Raw genomic sequence first — 19,781 nt, forward strand, 5'->3', positions numbered from 1 at the left:
TTGACCCTAGCAGCTCCTAGCTATATTTCCCTCGGATCCTACTACAGACAAAGGAGAAGAGTCTCTCTCTATCTATGGCCCCTGAAATTGTTTTCACACTGGAACGCCGACTCACCACCCTAGCTAGCTTGATATACAATTCCTTCCGCCATTATTCTCCATTGTGGGCCACTTGAGCTGTGCTCTCTATCTCGTAGCTACCTAGCTAGTGTTAACAACAGTACTAGGATATTAGTTTAGCTATTATATATATATATATATATATATATAGATATATATATATATATATATATATATATATATATATATATATATATCCAGAGAGAGCAAGTAAATAATTTACCTGCAGCATAAACTCGACGCCATCTCTCCTCTTGAGATGCTACTAGCTACCAGCGGCTGTCCCGATCGAGGAGTGAACCTTCCCTCCTCCTGCTCAAGGGGCCTTCGAGCTCCAAGTTCTTTGAAAAATCAAATTTAACCCCTAGCTAGCTAGTAGTTTTATATATAATTGTAACTTCAAGACGGCCAGAGTCCAATAGTATTACCAAGAAACTACGCCGAATCCTGTCTTGTGTCTTGAAGCACCGACTTCAACTTTCTAGAGCAAGTCAAGATAGCATGCAGCCAGTCTCCCTTGATGTAACATCTCGTCGTTTCCCTGCAAACTTCTCTTGATTGAGATGCTTCCAGCAATAAAAAAGAAGAAGAAGGGGTCACTTACCACTCAACTTCGTCTATTCCTTAATTTCGCCTGTCCTCCGATGCATGCTGAGAGTTTCTTTTTTATTTTCTTTTTTTTTTAAATATTAACACTTGTATGTATTTTATCTAATCCTATAAATCCTAAAATTAATAATCGTGATCAATTAACTATATATAAGAAGAAGAAGACATCCTCGGAGGGTGACCTGACCTAAAACTCGAATAGCTTGTGTGGCGGGTTGACACGGACGAAACAATGTATTTTAGGTTGAAAAAGGAGAGAAAAAGATCCCACTTCTTTTCATTGTTCCATCCAGATCAACGAATCATTAAACTGACCATCAAACCAGATCTTATAACCATGGCTAAATCTTAGCTAGGTCTTCTCACCAATCCATGGCTGAATCTTAAAGTTAAGTGCATATCGGTGTTGGTATTCACTCGTACAAGAATCCAACTCTCATTAACATACATCACAATCATGTTTGGCCCTAGGATTAAAAGAAAACAACAAATAGGAAGGAGTACTGAAGGCATAATTTTATTTTCTTTTAGTCACGCACAAGAAAAGCTAGCTATCTAACGCGAGAAAAAAAAAAAAGAAAAAAAATTCTCTTCTTAAACAGAAGAAAACTTGGCAAAATCAAAATACACAGGACTCATGTCAGTTACACTGAATCTTCTTTTCCTTTTAACTCTACACCATTATTAATCACAGTGAACACAGTTTTTTTTGTTCGGAACATCTTCAGGTTCTTGCAAAGGCTCCAAGGAATCAACGACATCTCGCATCAGAGGTCTTGCTTTCGGATTTCGGTTCAAGCAATGATAAGCTAGCATTGCCGCCTTTTGAAATCCTTTAATAGGATAGTATCCTTCTAATCTTGGATCCACAATGTTGAGCAATTTCCTTTTCTCTTTAAGCAAGGGAAGAGCCCAATCCGTTAGGTTCTGCTCGCGGCCTGGTCGTGATTTGTCTAATGATTTTCTTCCTGTCAGAAGTTCAAGAAGAACAACACCGAAGCTGTATACATCACTTTTTGGAGTCAAATGCCCTGAATGAAAATTAGACAGGCAGTGTATAAGACCTAACTTGCTTGAGCATGTCGGAGGCCGCCAGGAAATTGGTCCCTTTCATTCTGAATGCTGTGCATAACATTAGCAGAGTTGGGAAACTTGCCTGTCATTATATATTCAGGTGCTGCGTACCCGTAAGTCCCCATTATGCGAGTGGAAACATGAGTTTTGTCTCCCATAGGTCCATCTTTTGCAAGGCCAAAGTCAGAGAGCTTTGCGTTGTAGTCCTGCTCAGAAATATGCATGACAACAAACGATTCTAAGCTCAGGTTGGTGAAATTATAACAAGACTGGATCGAACATTCCTTCTCATAGCACCTAGCAGGCCTGTCTACATTAACTCTTCCTTGCAATAGTTTCAACTCGGGTTGAAAAATACTTCAAAGGCTTTTTCCAGGCAACAGGTGCAAGGCTTTTAAGTTACTAACCTGGTCTAAGAGAATGTTAGATGTCTTAAAATCACGATAGATGACAGGTTTTTCAGCTTCATGAAGAAAAGCGAGTCCCTTTGCTGCACCAAAGGCAATCTTCATTCTAATAGACCATGGAAGAGGGAGCAACACTCCTGCAACAACAAAAGACATGCACGTAACAGACATCCAAAACAAAACGCCAAAAAAATGAAGAACAACTCATGGCTTCCAACTTGACTAGAAAAGCAATCATTTAGCTATACCACCTCTAGATATGCTAGTTATGCTGCCTACAATTTCCACTTTCAGACGTCCTCTCCACATAATATAAAGAAAGTAGCTTCAAATGTTCATTTTTTGCAGGGGCCGCTTCCTGCTCTAATTAGAACTACCTCTAGATCACACATATCATCTCATTTACATCATTCTGCTCCTTTGCCTTCACCTTCCTAAAAATGACATCTGAAATAGGCTGCTGGAAGTTATTCTGGCAGCCTTTTATCATTGCCTATCTTTTAACTGCTTTCAGCACAATATAAGCCCTATCATATCTAATACCAATGTTCTTAGTTAGCGGTCATATCCCCTACAATGTGATCACAGAATGGTTAATGATTATTCTAAAGCCAGGCCTTTTGGATTGGATCTTGCAAAAAAAGAAGACATGAAGACATGAAATGGAGGCAATCAAATCTAAAGGCAGGGAAAAAAACGATATAGGCGACTGTAACTCTTTTGAACAAGGACATTCTTTAGAATCACTTTTGCAGCAAATAATTGCCTTGTTTGATTGAAATAAGTTATATGAAGTACATACTTGAAAACAGATTGTTTTCCACACTTCCCCGAGCCATATACTCGTATATTAGAACCCTATGTTCGTCCTGACAGCAATATCCAATCAATTTCACCAGGTTTGGATGAGAAAGCTGCCCCAGGAATATGACTTCTGCCTAAAAATCCTCAAAACTGTTAATCAATCTTATGGAGAATATGAAGCTTTCCATATAAATGAAGGGAAAGGAAATGCAGAAATGGTGTCTCAATGTCGATGACTTGATATTCCACAGGAATAAAAGTAGTAAGAGCACAAAAGATTACCAGCCATTCTCTATGGCCTTGGTAACTGTTATCACCATCATGAACCTTAACAGCAACTTGAAGGGGCTGAAGCTCCTCTCTAGAATCTTTAGCAATGATTCCCTTATAAACACTTCCAAATCCTCCTCCACCCAGCAAATGATCTTGCCTAAAATTTTCTGTGATTAATTTTAGTTCATCGAACGTAAATGCAATCAACGGATTTGCCGCTGAATCACGACGCAGGTCTTCTACTTCTTCAGGATTTGAAGGTAGCTTTCTATCATCCTGTATTGGTCTTCCTGATGGACTTTGGTCTTTCGGGGAGACTAACATGGAAATATGACAACAAAAGAATCACACACATGATCATCAAATGCTATAAAGAGAAAATACCATGTCAACTCGTTTCATGTTTAAACCGATGTCATAACAATCCAATTGTCTTATATTTTCTTCTCTTCAGCATAAGAGAGCATCAGAGAGGTCAACCAGAAGCTTGTGCTTTAGAAAGATTCATCAGACAACAATTAAAGAAACCAAAAAGCTCACCTTAAATTGAAGCAGACAAGTTCCCAAAGCAAGACAAGGAAAGGAGAACAGAAAATAAAAGAGGAAAAAGGGAAAAGATGAAGGTAATATCAGATGTTTGAAGAAAAAGATTATTGTTGAAGCAATGTGTAGGGTTTTTTAGTTCATTACAGGGAATAGAAAAACACTTTTGAGATGAGCATCAAACCACTATAGTGAGTAGAGTAGGTTCCACTATCCACTAAAGAAAGAAAATAAATAAAAAAATTTCTTATTTCTTTTTGGTAAAAGGATGGAAAATCTAGATGTAAGATCTTAATAAAATTAGCTATGAAATACTATGGTAGAACCTATTGAATAAAAGATACAAGGGGTTAAAGGAGCAACAAAAGAATATTCAATCTCATATATCTTTGACATCAAAACTCAATCATTTTAACATAAAATCCCTCAAGAAATCTTAACATAATGAAAAAGTGGGAACATATGGTTCATACAGGACATGCAAAAACAGGGGAAAAGGCAGAGGAAAACAGAGTATTACCATTCTGATCAAAGGATGATAGTGATGCCCACAAAATCACAATAAGGAAGGAAAGAAGAAGAAGAAGTCTACTTAGTTGCATGAATTAGACAAAAAAAAAAGGGAATTAGTAGTAACCAACCTGATTTTGCATTGTATACAGAAAGCTCCCATCTACAGCAACAATTTCCCATAATTACCAAAAACAAAAGAAACAACCCATAAACAGAGAAACCAGGCTTCTGAACCAATAAGTAAATATAAATAATCAATCCATCATCCAAAAAATCAATTTTTTTTAATGCTATTTGGGTATTAGACCAAGCGCCAAATGAACAATCAAGGAAAAACAGAAGAAACAATTCAAAAAACAACTTTATCTAGTGTGAAATGGAAAGAAGCTGGTTTGTGAGTGAATGCCGACGTTAATGAGAGAGAGAGAGTGGTTTATGGGTATGATGAGTTGAAATTGAATGTAAAGATGGGGAATAATTCTTTCTTGGCTATGGAGGAGATGGTCCCACCAAAGAGCATGCTTACTTGTATTGTTCTGTTTGCTTCTTTAGATATTCAAAGAAACCAAACAAGTGTAGTTGCTTTCGTGAGCTTTCTTTCTAGTGCGCATTTCAATCTTCCCACACCACACTGCACAACACCAATCTTTTTTTCCCCTTACATTCTGGTTTTGGTTAAGCTTCGCCTTTCATTTTTTCTCGTTCCCACTTCTCTCCACTCTTTTCACTATTTTGTGCACACAAACACAGTTATACAGGAAACTTGCAACCACTTTACCTACCATTATTTCTTTGATATTATTATTATCATTTTGATTTTAAAAAATCACTACTTTAGTGGGTTGAATGGTGTCTCTTTTTTCTCTTTTTGAATGTATAAATTCAAATTTGAGGTAAGGTTATAGTGAATCAATTTAAAATTGAAAAATAAATGAATGAATTTGATACCACAAGCTATTGCTATATTTTAGTCATAGTGGGAGCAAAGGCTGCTGATTTTGCTTAAGAAATAATGAAAAATGTTTGGATCAATTTATTCAGGTTTCTTGACTTATTTGTTCATCACATGCTGTATACTTGTGATTTCCAAGAGATGAGATCAACACCAAAGATGGTGCAGGAAGGTTATGGCCTACAGACTATAATGGGCAAGAATATATCGACTTAGAACAGTGCTTAAATGTTGGTATGATGCAATGCTGTGAGTGAATACGATGATGATTTACTAATCCATCGTACCATTTGATGACTAATGTTAAGTTCTTACCTCATCTTAATTAAGAGCTGAATTTGAGGCCAGTGTTCCTTTTTCTGCTTACTACCACAACTTTTTAGTAGCTTCGTTAGTTTTAACACAATGACAAGAAGGATGCAATTAAAAGTTCCTGTTCAACTATTAAGTAAGAGATTGAATAAAAGGGGAAAATGGAAAGAACACACGTTCATTTATGCACATTTATCGAAAGTTATTTGTTTTTAATTTTAATGCTAATATGTGAAGGAAGAAGTAGCTTCTTCTTGAATGCTGTTGGTTGATCATGGAAAGTTGAATATAAGCATCATATGCAGATTGCATATTTTGACCAGTATGAAAGAAATTATATCTGTTGACAGAAAAAAGGAGTTCTTGCTAGGAACACAGATTCTGCTTCCTGTGTGTCGTATATGGTGTCTCACTGTTACTACCTAATGAGTAATGAGCACAGGTTATGCTTTACCGTTTGTGGTGTCTATGGAAAGGAATGAAAGGGTTACAGAATAAGGCCCAGGAAGTCACTTTCAACTGGCTGTTAGCAAAAGTTCTTGCTTTCCTGGCTTCCAGATTGTTCTTTGATTCAAGCATGCTTGGTTAAAGGATGGAATTGATACAGATGTCAGAAAGTAGGTCCAGGATATGCACGACAACAACAGCATTAGTGGACGAGTCTTTTTTCTATTATGGTTTATGGAAGAATAAACCTCTATTGTTAGCACCTATAAATCAAACTACCATGCTTTCGCTAATCATGGGTCGGGAGGTAATTGAATCCAATGGCTGGTAACTAATAACACTACTTATGTTTACCAATGCTGCTATGAAATTGAGGGGAATTTTAACTGTCTCCATCGCTTTTTCCTTTTCAAGTATGACTAAAATGCTGATTCTTTTGAATACTGCAAGAAACTTGGACTCGTAGTAGAAAGTGTATAGCGAGATGCCCTACTTCGTGACTGATATTGGTCTCCTCACTCCTTCGAAATATCAGATTCATATAAGAAAAAAGAATGTTAGTGAATGGTGGGTCCAATTTCATGTATGGTCTCCGCTGATTTCTTTGTATCTGGACTTCAAAACCCTGGAGATAACCATATACTATGACATGGATGGATGGATCAAAATGAAAACAAGCTGACCACTATACTTGTTCTTTAGCATTTCTGTTTTCTAGTCGCATGCATACGCAAACACCCATGTGGATGCTCTAATGCAAAGGCAATATCTTAGAATTATATAATGCCTTACAACTAAAGACAATTTATGCAGATATAATGAGAAGTTGTGTAGATCATTGGAGATCGAGTAGTATACAAGTTTAATTAATCATAGTCATAATCATATTATGATGGTATACATAGACTTAACAAAGTGATGTTAAATCCTATCCTATCCTAATTAATCACCAAAATGGGAATCTGCTCATTGCATGCAGACATGTATAGAGGACAATAAGGCACTCAGCTAGTACAGCACATGCAAAGTCAGTATCCTCTGCTTATATCTAATAATGACTTGTATTCATAATGAGAAATTATGCAGTGACTAGAAAGTAATGTAGAAGTACTGTCAAACACAATCATCGTGTAATGCTTGCAACAAAATGATGCTGGATTTCTACTAGATGACCATCAACAGGGATGTAATTAGCGCATTCCACATTGCCATAGAGTAGAATTTTAAAGCACACATTACAGATACCAGCAAAAGTATAGTCCTCGATGCCTTCTACAGACAATAATGGCTGAAGTAATGCAGATATTAGGAGAGAATGTGGAAGTATTTGTTAATCATAACCGTAATATAAACATCCGAAATGAAGGATAATCTTTGCCTAGATGATTATCAACTTTGGCATCAGTACATTACAGATTGGCATACAATTATGAAACACTGTTTTTTTTACTAACACAGTGACTAAATGCAACTTTGGAAGGTTAGTTATTGTATGATGAACTTCATTACTTGCATCCAATATACTACCATTTCCTAATCTAATGCTTCCAAAAAATATTAGAACTTGGGCCCACCTTTACTAAGAGGACAGCGTACTATTTTGTGATAGGTAATTGTCGAGCTGGAGCTGGGGCCAAAAGGTTATTTTTGATATCTGGCTCGTCACTTTCTTGAGTTGCTGAATACCTAAACTCCATGCAACAAAGGGGAGTTTTCTTTTCCTGACACCAAAAATTACAAAGTATGAAACTTTTTAATACCTTCAATGTGCAGAATGCTGCAGGCCTATCTGCATGCACATATGGTTTCCATTACTACCTATATTTGGAAGGTTATTCATCAGAACTCTCACTTAAGCATATGCCCATATGAAAGCATAAGGTATTGTTTGGTCAACCCTTATCTAACTTATCTAACAAGGGAAGTTTATCTTCTTGATAAATATCCATATTGACACTTCTTCATGAGTTATCTGTGAGCAAGTTGCACAATGAGCTGTAATATTCAAAATTTCCTGATCATAATGCAAGATGATTTTTTCCCTTTCTTCATGAGTTGTCCTTGACCAAGTTTCATTTTGAGCTGTGATGTTCAAGATTTTCTGATCATAATACACAGTGATTATTTGCCACTTCATAGGTGAAATCTTGAGAAGAATTTATTACAGTGGTGAGCAACTGCATACAGCATATTCAAGTCTGTTGAAAATCTTTTCATACATCAAAACAGCAGTAAAATAAAACATGCCAGGCTCTCATAGCAATGAAATAACCCTTTATATTTTTCAATGCGAAATTGAGGTTTAGCATGCATATCTAACCTATGAACATGTCAGAAATGATATGCTTAGTTGGGAGAGTTGGCATTTGTTGTCAAATGACATGATAAAGATCTAAAAGGTGGATTGGATTTAACCACATATCACTCATCCAACTATTATAATGCCCCTAGAAAGATAAATTATTTATACTGCACTTAAATTTCCTGCTTAACAAAGCAAACTAGATGCTTTACTTCAATCAAATTATGATGATTCATTAAGATTCAATTATGGAATTCTATGATAGAAATGTGGTGCCTATTGTCAAAGCAAGTTCTTAGGGTTCATGTTGAAGAGGTTTAATGATTTGAAGTTGATATATATTGGAAGGTGAACCTTTAATCGTAAGTTCCAAGGCCTTAGATTGTAAACTTGTGATTATGCAACAAGAATGGATTCAATTTACGCAACGTGCCAGCGAAAGTTTAGCTAAGCAATCAATTGAGTAGGATTGATCATTAAATCAGTATTTTTTTTCAGTAGACAGCAAAGCTTCTACAAGCAACTTACACAAGCTTTTTCTGATATTTAGATAGGATTATACCTTAATATGTAAGGTTAGTCATCTAACATAGCTATATACCTTCGTAGGACAGGAAAAAAGTTGAGATACTGAGGTTTAATATATTAGAAAAGACTGAATTTGTAGTGACACCTGAATTTTCTACTCAAAGAGAAGCATTTGCAGCTTGGACATCAGTAGAATTTCAATGATTGCTAGATCTCTTTATGTGTTTTTAAAGTATAAATCCCTACTGTCACTGCCTATATCCAAAAAAATTTCTCATCTATAACTATTAGCTAACTTGATTACAAGGTTTCCAAAACTAGGGTGCCTTTTTATCGAACGAAAATAAATCTATCAGAAAAATCAACAGTTCTGTATGCACCTTATTTGCCTATTTTGTGAGTTGCATTATTTTGCTTCTCAAAAAATCAATTTTCAAAACATTGAATATTATATTTTAGAAGCTATCCAAAGCTAAGCAATCATCTTAGTCTACTAAAATTATTCTAAGAAAAAAGAATAACTGGAAAGATTTTATTCTATCAGGAATGATGAGGGTCACATGCATTTCTCTTTATGGTATATGATGAAGGTAGCCTTCAGCTGTAATTCTACCTCTATGCATAAGTAGTCCACTACACTAGTGTTGAAAAAGAAAAGAGGAGGGGGTAGAGACAGAGAGAGACAAAGAAAGAGATAGGGAAGGTGTAGGGGTTGCTTATATTCATCGTGTTGGTACTATAGCTTTGAAGGGAGGGAAAATAACATCATAGAATCAAGAAGGTATGTCAGTACTATTTCAGCCTTAAAAGCCTTCAAATGCACGCACTATAACCAATGTTTCCATTCCCACCATCTTTGAAATGATATTTCAGCTCATGAAATGCTATTTAATCCCAAGCAGACATGTGATTTTTCCATGGGAGACATGGCAACTTATCTTCAATGTTTTTGGGGCCTATTTCTCTCACTTTCTCTTTATTTTATTCAATCAGAATCCACATCTCATGTAACTTTATAATCAAAAGTGCTTCAGCCTTTTTTTCTCCCCACTCCAATGATGATCCTGTCTCTTGTTAACTTTGATCTTCTTGTTTTATGCAGGTTTATGTTGTCTATCTAGGACGAAGCCAATTTCACGATCCTTTGGTCACTTCAAAGTCTCACATTCAACTCCTTTCTAATGTGTTTTCCAGGTACTTTTTGAATAATCAAGTCTTGACCCCCTCTCTAATAATGCTAGAACTCAATCCCTTTATATCATTTCCTTTTGCAGTGAAGAAGAAGCTAAGCAATCCATGCTCTATAGCTACAAGCATGGTTTCTCTGGTTTTTCGGCAAAGCTCAACTCAACCCAAGCAACTACCTTAGCCAGTAAGGAATTAATCTTTCCTCATTGTTTCAACAAATTATGATAATAACATGGAGACATATGGTCGAGAAACTAAATATTACGTGCATCCAGATACGAAAGGAGTGATATCAGTTTTTAGAAGCAAGGTACTAAAGTTGCACACAACAAGAAGCTGGGACTTCTTAGGCCTTACCTTGTATAGCGGTGAAGTAACTCCGTTGCAATTGACCTACGGTGATGATGTTGTAGTTGGGGTCTTTGATACAGGTTTTGTGCTTGTTCTTCCTTCTTGTTAAAGCAATCCATTCCTTTTTTTTTTTATTATTTCTGGAATAAAAGCAAATTACCATTTTTCTTGAAAAAAATTGAAAAAACGCAAATAAAGTATACACTGAGAGTTTACAGGGTGTCATCATGTAATATTTGAGTGCACAGCATAGATAACAGTAATATTTTAATCTGCCTTGGTACAGTATCTCATCATGTAACCTATAAATGCATGGTATCAGAAAGTTTTGTATTTATCTATATCAATTTGTTGCTGATACTTAAGGTATATGGCCCGAGTCTGAGAGTTTCAAGGAAGAGCCAGGCCTGGGGCCAATGCCATGTTCTTGGAAGGGAAAATGTGTTAAAGGGGAAGATTTTGAACCAAAAATGGACTGCAACCGGAAGTTAATTGGTGCACGTTACTACCTCCAAGGCTTCGAACAAGAATTTGGGTCATTAAATACAAGTGGCAACCCAGAATATCGATCAGCTCGAGACTTTCTTGGTCATGGGACACACACAGCTTCAACAGCAGTAGGATCCATGGTGAAGAATGCAAGCTTCCTTGATTTTGCACTGGGAACTGCAAGGGGTGGAGCTCCAAGGGCTAGGTTAGCAGTGTACAAGGTATGTTGGGGCAAAAATCTTGATGGGAATTGTGCAGAAGCTGACATTCTTGCTGCTTTTGATGACGCTTTACATGACGGGGTTAATATAATCTCGGCCTCGTTTGGTTCCGACCCTCCATTGACTCCATTCTTTTCATCAAGTGCTGATATTGGTTCATTTCATGCAATGCAACTGGGTGTAAGTTCAGTGTTCTCAGCTGGAAATGCTGGCCCTGATCCATCTCTGGTGGGAAATGTCGCACCATGGACAATATCTGTTGCTGCTTCCTCTATTGATCGCGTATTTCCAACTGAGATAGTTATTGACAGTAACTTCTCTGTCATGGTAATTATTTCTTACCTTTTTTTTTTTTGCATTAAGAGCAAGGAGCACACAAAATAATTTTGCATGGCAGGAGGAAAAAAAGAAAGATGCAGAAGCTATTTTTGCTGTGGGGTGATCTTAATTATTAGCTATATATTTAGGGTTGTCACCACTATTAGCCCCCAACCTAGCTTGGCTTATTATGTGTTGGGATATGCTTATGGGCTACAATCAGTTCTGCTAATTTAGTAGTCATGATTTACAGGGGGAAAGCTTAATTACAAAAGAGATTAACGGAAGATTGGTGAGCGCATTCTCCTATTTTGCTGATGGGTACCATTCTCTCCCTCTCTGTCTACGATCACCACAGCATGTATTTGATTTAATTTTTGTTGTAAAAAGTAGTTGAAAATCACCGTTTACATCTCTGTACACCAGCAACTACTGAGATGTGGGTCCAAGGTAGGTCTAAGTATCAACTTTTTCTTAGGTAAGACTCCTTTTGTTCCAACAGCACATCATATTCATTTTTCAGGGCTTGCTTGATGGAGAATTGGAACAAAAGAGTAGCTAAAAGGAAGATTATTCTATGCTTCTCCAACAGAGGCCCAGTGCCATCAGCTGGAATTGCACAAGCAGCAGTCTTGGCGGCCAGTGGATCGGGACTGATCTTCGTTGAACCTCCCACCATGCAAATTGCTGATGTTGATATCATCCCCACAGTGCGTGTCGATGTTGGTCAAGGGAATAAAATTCAAATCTATATTGCTCAATCTTCTCAGTGAGTGAAAATGATTCGTCATATTTCATAGATTCCTCGCCCCTGGAAATCACTAACTCAAAGTCTAAAATTACTATTGTGAGAAGGATGATTAATGGATGGGAACAGCTAATAGAACTAGAAAACAATACACTGTTGTTACAGAACAAACTCGACCAGTTTCTAACATGAAAGTTTTGGACCATGAAGGAATCCTGTGGTGAAGATATTGCCGAGTAAAACAGCTATTGGAAAGTCACCAGCACCTGTTGTAGCATCCTTCTCTTCTAGAGGCCCGAGTCCAATTTCTCCTGACATCCTCAAGGTATGCTTCTAGCAAAAAATATCCAGTTTACACAATTACAGTCGGCTTCCTTGTGCTCTCTTCATTTTTCCTATTTATTTTCTCATGACAGCCAGATGTAACTGCTCCAGGAGTTACCATATTGGCAGCATGGCCCGCCAAGACTTCTCCAACATTGTTACCATTTGATGATCGCCGTGTGAATTGGAACTTTCAATCAGGAACATCAATGTCATGCCCTCATGTGTCTGGAGCAGTCGCACTTCTCAAATCAGCTCACCCTGATTGGTCTCCCGCAGCCATTAGATCTGCTCTAATGACCACAGGTAAAAAAGAAACCCTTTCTTGTACCGTTCACACAATGCTATTGTTGTCCATGGACCAAACGGTGCATGCCTATAATGCTACTGGACTTCACTACAAGGTCACCTAATTTGCTTCTTTCCTTTGCTTTCCTCACTTTTTTTTTTTTTTTTATAGAAGTTGAACCTTGGATAGAATAGGATGTGGAAGAAGATTCTAAAAGACCCCAAATCCTCCCCAAAACACTTCAATGGTTTACAGCTAAAAGCTTAAAATCCAGCATCCACATTTCCTAGTGGAAAACAAAGATTTTGTATGATTTAATGGTATGTGTGAAAGTTTGTCACTTTGTTCTGTTCTCTCACCAGCATATACAAGGGACAACACATTTGACAGCATCCTAGCTGGAGGATCAAGGAAAGTTTCCGACCCCTTTGACATTGGTGCTGGCCACATACACCCTTCCAAAGCAATGGATCCGGGCCTAGTTTATGACATGAAAACCAGAGACTACATTATCTTCCTCTGCAACATTGGCTACAACAAAAATCAAATAAACATGTTGGTTCTTCCATCTCCTGGGACTGACACAAGCTGCTCTCATGTACACCAAACAAACTCCAACATAAACTACCCTTCAATCACAGTTTCCAATCTCCAATCCACAATGACCATTAAGAGAACTGTTAGAAATGTGGGTAGAAAAACAACTGCTATATACTTTGTTAGCATTGTGAAGCCTCATGGAGTGGAAGTGCTAATCTGGCCTAGGATTTTAATCTTCTCATGCTTCAAGGAGGAACTCTCTTATTTTGTGACACTTAAACCACTCAAGAAATCTCAAGGGAGATATGATTTTGGAGAGATAGTGTGGTCTGATGGATTCCACAAAGTTAGGAGTCCGTTGGTTGTGTTAGTGAACAACAGCAATGATGATGATGATGATGATCCTAGTGTTTTTGCATCTAATACCACTGCAGCTAGCAGCAGTATTTAGGGTCCCTTGAGACCCTAGCTGCTCTTACGCGTATCTTTTTATGATTGAAGATTGGGGATTTTCATGTCTTATTGATATGTATGTACTGTACCATTAATCATCACGTTAGGCTTCTGCCTAGGTGACTGGTTTTCCTTTCATTATTGAATAAAATCCTTGTGCCCTTTCTTTTCCTTTTAGCTTTGCTTGGTTTACCTTATGTGAGCAAAAAGTAACATAGATAGAAACAAAATGTACCTAGATCAACATGCCTTGGTGCTTCTGCTTGCCACTAGAAACTCTTTGTTCTAAGACATAGCCATGGAAGGGAAAAAGATCGGCAGCATCTGAATTGAGAGCACAGGAAGGAATTGATCAGAAAAGGTTCGCATCTACTATTTCCATCATTGGATTGAGAAAAGAGAGGAAGCAAAAAACAACTCCCGAAGATTATACCCGTTGATTACACTGTGGAATCAACAGGGATAAGAACTCTCTTGTTCGTTAGTACCTAAATTATAATTGATCTGCTCTGGAACTTTACTTCATCGATTGGTCGGACGGATACATGACCACTATACCAAGCCAGCTTATATGGTTTCTTATCTGTTAAGAATCTTTGGGGTTCTTGTCGCCTGCTTCTTCTCCATAAGGATTGGCCGGCTTGCAATTGGGCCATTACTTTTGTCGTCAAGACCTCACATTGCTCTTTCTTTTGTGACCCATAACATAGCGTACAACTCTTAGGCAATGTTTGGAAACTGCTCAGATAAAGTGTGTATATTTTCTAGTTTTGATTTTAAAATTATCTGAAAACGGATTTACCTTGTGTTTTATCTTCAATCAAATATGTTTCCTTTTCTTTTCTATCTGTACACAAAATAAGATAATATCCCCAGGAAATGACAATTTCATTGCACCATTGCAATCGGATTCTAATTTTTCTTTTTCAAAAAGAAGAAAAAAAAAGAGGGAGAGGAAAATCAAGTTGAGAGAGTGCCATTCTCAATATTTAAAGATCTCAGCTTTATTAAAAAACCAAACGACTCCTTAGGAAGGATGGTGGCCTCCATGTCGCTTTCCCTTTTCCACATGATTCCTAACTCATCCTACTGTCACCCTCACCTATCTCACCCACCGATAAAAACTCATCCATCGAAAAACCTAATAAATAAATAACTCGCAGCTTGCCGAGTGGACACGTGGTCCAGTGAAAAAACATTGATGATATCACTAAACGACCTGCGGGTGAGAGAAAAATAGGAGATCGAAGCGAGTGGAGGGTGCTGGAGGTATTTGAATCACAAACATAGAGTGAAAAAAACCCTCTTTCCCCCAAAAACCCTAAAAGCTCAAACCTTTGGCGGCTATCAACTGAACCCACCAAAGGGTTTTATCATCTCCCAAGATCTATCATGGCTACCCTTTCATCTTCTGCTGAACGTATCCTTATTTACTCTTCTGAGCTTTTCCTTTTCTTTTGACTTGCTGCTGTTTTCTTTTATTTTTTTTGCTTTTGATCTGCTGGATTCTTGTTTTTGGTTTGTTTTATAGCTTCCTTTTCAGGGATTTTGTTGAACTTGAGATGGTCTTCGAGTGTTTTTTTACTATACTGATAGCTATGCCTTTGTCAGATTGATTTGTTTGGCATATATGCAGGACAAGTGATTGAATTTCACACTGTGAGATTTGGTTTTCTGTATTTTGCTTGATTTGTCTATTGAAAGCTCGCTTCTTGGTGATGTGCTTTTTTTCTCTAAATATCCTGGTTTTTCCTAGTCAAAGTTGGGACTTTTTTTCCTAATATTTGTTAAAATATAATGATTTAGAACATATGTAATTCCTTTACTTTTAATTTCCATAGAAACTTCAGATTTGCTGCAGAAATTATCCATAGACTCACAAACAAAAACCTTAGACATGCCCGAGCCCACCAACAAGGTAATTTGCAGCCTTTAAATGTAGATCTTTATCTTTGGTTTAGGCTTGTGCTTATATTTGTTAATTTGGTTATTACTAGATCCAGCCAAGTGACCGGTCTGTGACCCCAGTGCTATCCAACTTCATGGATCCAACTGTGTGCTATCTTCCTAATGGTTATCCCTCGTACTACTATGGTGGTGAGTTTAACATGCTGAAGTGCTATTGGATTTTGATATCAAATGCTTTCTGTATTGAATTATTCCTACCGTGATGTCTCTAAGAGATGAATGTAAATTTGATAAACTATGTCTCGCTGCTGGTCTTCTAGGCTATAATGGAACTGGCGAGTGGGACGACTACTCAAAGTATCTGAATACAGAAGGAGTAGATATAACTTCTGTAAGTACATCTGTATGGTTGATAGTTGTTTCAAATGGAGGTGTAATTGTTATTCTTCGATAAGTGGAGATTCTTTTCTTTTCTAAAAAATTGGTTTTCTAATGTGCCTTTTTGTGTTTTCAGGGAAACGGATCTGCTATGTATCCTCATGGTTATTGGTATGGACCCTATGGCCCATATTCCCCAGCAGCTTCTCCAGTTCCTACAATGGGAAATGATGGTCAGTTATATGGTCCTCAGCACTACCAATATCCTACTCCCTATTTCCAGCCATTGACTCCTACCAGTGAGCCCTTCATCCCCAGCCACATAGCCCCTTCACAAGGCGATCTTTCTATCACAAAAGCTGCTGACCAGAAGTCTTTGCCTGTGGAAACAGGTAAAGAGAATTCTAATGGCATTGCAAATGGTGGGGATGTTAAAGGAGCCAATGGTGCAGTTCCTTACAAACCTAAGTATCAAAATTCATATGGAAGGGGTAGTTATACAAAGGGCATTCCTGCTTCTGGTTACAAGGATCTGAGATCTTGTTTTGATAGGTTACAGCCTGATATCCCGTTGCTGGATAGTTCTGTACTTTCCGATGGCCTGTATAGGAACACTGATATTTCTTCTTCATTTTCAAAGGCTAGCAATGCTCCATCTTCAAGAAATCAGAATTTCCATCAAAATTCTCATTTCATGGTATGCCATCTATGATCTTCCACATTCCATCTATTACATATTTTTTACTAAATTGGTGATTCTTGATTGTGTCTCCCAACTTATTCTTCATAACCTGTTCATAATATCCTTCTCAAATAAACTAACTTTTGATTCAGAAAAATAAACTTATTCAGTTGGTTAAATCCTTCTCCTTCATTGTCAGTCTACCCTCTGATTCTTCACTTCTATAGTACTTTTAACGTTGCTATATCATCTTTGATTGGTAACCTGTATATCAAAGTTGGGCTACATTAATTTTTGTGTTTGACTTTTGATTTTTCATAATATTTTTAGACTCATTTTGGGAACATTCCTTGTTTTTCCAATTACAAATATTCATTTATACTTTAGTGTATTTTTTCTCATGGATGATTTTGTTTGATTTGTCAGGGATGGCAGCACCCTGGTCTGGCATCAGGCATGGGTTCAACTCATGGATATATGAATAGGATGTATTCAAACAAACTCTATGGTCAATATGGGAATGGTTTCAAATCTGGCGTGGGCTTTGGATCTGGTGGTTATAATGCAGGAATAAATGGTCAAGGGTGGTTGCCTATCGACAGCAAATATAAACCCAAGGGGCAAGGCAATGGTTATTTTGGTTTTCGCAATGAGAATATTGATGGCTTGAATGAGCTGAACAGAGGACCTAGGGCCAAGGGCTATTTCAAAAACCAGAAGGGTTTTGTTCCTTCCACAGTTGTAGTCAAGGGGCAGAGTGTGCCATCAAGTGATGCTAATGCTGAGGAGAAGGATAAGACAACTGAGGTTCCTGATCGAGAACAATATAACAAAGCAGATTTCCCAGTGGAATATGTTGATGCTAAATTTTTCATTATTAAATCTTACAGCGAGGATGATGTGCATAAGTGCATTAAATACAGTGTCTGGGCCAGCACACCAAATGGTAACAAGAAGCTTGATGCAGCATATCAAGAGGCTGGGCAGAAATCTGGTGGCTGCCCAGTGTTCCTTTTATTCTCGGTGAGCATAGGGATGCTATCAATCTTTCTGATTTATTATTCCACAACTGTCAATGGCTATGGGCTTAGCTTTCTCTTTAAATTTTTTCCTAGGTCAATACCAGTGGGCAATTTGTGGGACTTGCAGAGATGATGGGCCGAGTTGATTTTGACAAGAGTGTGGAATATTGGCAACAAGACAAGTGGACAGGCTATTTCCCTGTGAAGTGGCACTTTGTGAAGGATGTTCCCAACAGTTTGTTGAAGCATATTACCCTCGAAAACAATGAGAACAAACCTGTAACCAACAGCAGGGACACTCAAGAGGTAGTTGTAGTTGCTTGTGTAATTCTTTGTTGGTTTTCCCCCCTCATCTTTTTCATTCTAAAGTGCACTCTTGGTGATTTTAGGTCAAGTTAGAGCAAGGGCTTGAAATGATAAAGATATTCCAGGAGCATAGCAGCAAAACATGCATATTAGATGATTTTGGGTTTTACGAGGATCGGGAGAAGATGATTCAGGAGAAGAAGGCCAAGCAACAGCAGCTCAAGAAACAGGCACTTGATCTTCACCATATGTTTTTCTTGTTTTTTAGATTATTTTTATGGTTTCTTTCCACTGTCTTGGAGAATACTTTCTAACTTTTGCTGTCTCATTGTGCATTAGTGCAGGTATGGGATGGAAAGCCAAGTGATGAAAAGAAAGAGCTGGTAAATGGTTCATAGAAGTCTCTGGGCAATGTCTCTGATTCGAGCTAAGAACATACTTGAACTGCATATTCTAATGGAGACCTGAATGATTCTGAGAATGTTTGGTTAGTAAAACTAAAGATGCATCGGAGGCAATGAGAAATATGGCAGATGATAGGTTTTTGGGGGCTTAGGGTTTTCTGCTTTAGGGCCATTATATTCCTATTTTGATATATGTTTTTTTCCCCCCTTAAATTTCTATAGTTATTCTTATTTTCCTGTTTGGTTCTTTTCTGCCTTGTCATGTAACCCCTTCGTTAGGTTGGCAAGGTTGGAAAAGTATGTGCAATAGATTTGAGTAAAAGGAGCTTTTAATGCCCTTTTTTTGGCTACCTTGTTCCTTCCTTTACAGTTTTCTAGCCTAATATTATTATTACCACAATCCATCATTATTTTTGCTATAATTTTCTATTCTTGGAATGTTTGCAAGAGGGGGAAGATTCATTGATTGCCTTGCCTTGCGTGTGCCGTGTGGCTGTGGTTGAGAGCAGCAGACTATTATAAGATTAAGCGTCAGAAGTGCTGAAGGTTTTTCTTGAAAAGATCCTAGCGGCTTCCCAGTTGACTAACGTCTTGGCTGGATTCAGATCAGCTTGCAATTGACTTTTTGTGAGTGACAGAGAAGAACGGGCCAAGGAAACTCTAATACCACCCTTATTGTGGTATTGGCTTGGTAAAGTGAGTTTGCATTGTCCCAGAGAATCCAATCAGATGGAAAAAGGAAGCAAAGTTTAATGAATGGATCTAATGTTTTTGCATGGAATGACTCTCTGTTCTGGATATGCAATCTGCCTCCTAACTAGGAATTTAAGAATTCCATTAATTTTAATTTCCCAAGTAGCTATTAATTTCTTTCAAGAAAAGAAAAGAAAACATTACAAGATAAGAAGGCAAAGGAGGTATCTTTCGAAATTCGTACTCAACTGTAAGCTGGTGGGATGCTAGATTCAATACTCAAACAAACTGTCAATTAAATATAAACTTGGTGCGTTGGGATGCCAAATCTAGCAGGTTTGGTTTCAAGAAATATACCTAGGTAAGGTGACATGCGAAATTCAAAATATTTGTGTTCAGCTAAACTTGAAGCAATATGCTAAACCCAGCACTAAAAATTACTATATCTAGAATATTATTCAAGATTTTTTAAGGGGTATGTTTGTAAGATATTTGTTCATCTTTAATGGCATAAAAAACAAGTGATTTTTTTAGTAATTTCATTGTTTGAAAACAACAAAGTTCAAGGAATATAAATATTTCT

The 19,781-nt window shown here is 37.4% G+C and overlaps 3 protein-coding genes across 8 annotated transcripts; 2 read left to right on the forward strand and 1 right to left on the reverse strand.

The window, feature by feature from the left end:
- Positions 1–1,222: 1,222 nt before the first annotated feature.
- LOC133703334 (probable serine/threonine-protein kinase PBL16) lies at positions 1,223–14,605 on the reverse strand. 4 transcript variants are annotated; one of them, XM_062127998.1, is made up of 9 exons: positions 14,239–14,605; positions 14,041–14,129; positions 10,430–10,563; positions 4,472–4,503; positions 3,297–3,604; positions 3,013–3,148; positions 2,211–2,347; positions 1,799–2,009; positions 1,223–1,697 (listed from the first exon to the last, which is right to left on the reverse strand). In XM_062127998.1, the coding sequence occupies exons 3-9, from the start codon at positions 10,540–10,542 to the stop codon at positions 1,414–1,416; spliced, it is 1,221 nt and encodes a 406-aa protein (XP_061983982.1). In that variant the 5' UTR covers positions 10,543–10,563; positions 14,041–14,129; positions 14,239–14,605; the 3' UTR covers positions 1,223–1,413. The 4 variants fall into 4 exon arrangements, with proteins under 4 accessions (XP_061983982.1, XP_061983893.1, XP_061983824.1 ...); XM_062127909.1 differs by having other exon boundaries at positions 14,294–14,604; XM_062127840.1 differs by having other exon boundaries at positions 14,041–14,605.
- LOC133682842 (subtilisin-like protease SBT3.18) lies at positions 10,894–13,976 on the forward strand. The gene is made up of 6 exons (XM_062106382.1): positions 10,894–11,460; positions 11,705–11,772; positions 11,954–12,220; positions 12,410–12,524; positions 12,616–12,829; positions 13,175–13,976. Exons 1-6 carry the CDS (start codon positions 10,894–10,896, stop codon positions 13,801–13,803), a joined length of 1,860 nt encoding a protein of 619 aa, XP_061962366.1. The 3' UTR covers positions 13,804–13,976.
- A 460-nt stretch (positions 14,606–15,065) lies between the features above and the next one.
- On the forward strand, positions 15,066–18,855 carry LOC133703042 (YTH domain-containing protein ECT2-like). 3 transcript variants are annotated; one of them, XM_062127475.1, is made up of 9 exons: positions 15,066–15,225; positions 15,647–15,723; positions 15,803–15,902; positions 16,034–16,104; positions 16,228–16,788; positions 17,200–17,796; positions 17,889–18,101; positions 18,185–18,331; positions 18,431–18,855. In XM_062127475.1, the coding sequence occupies exons 1-9, from the start codon at positions 15,198–15,200 to the stop codon at positions 18,497–18,499; spliced, it is 1,863 nt and encodes a 620-aa protein (XP_061983459.1). In that variant the 5' UTR covers positions 15,066–15,197; the 3' UTR covers positions 18,500–18,855. The 3 variants fall into 3 exon arrangements, with proteins under 3 accessions (XP_061983459.1, XP_061983613.1, XP_061983535.1); XM_062127629.1 differs by having other exon boundaries at positions 18,441–18,855; XM_062127551.1 differs by having other exon boundaries at positions 18,446–18,855.
- Positions 18,856–19,781: the final 926 nt, after the last annotated feature.

This window comes from Populus nigra, chromosome 1 (genome assembly GCF_951802175.1).
Source record: "Populus nigra chromosome 1, ddPopNigr1.1, whole genome shotgun sequence".
NCBI classification, from domain to species: domain Eukaryota; kingdom Viridiplantae; phylum Streptophyta; class Magnoliopsida; order Malpighiales; family Salicaceae; genus Populus; species Populus nigra.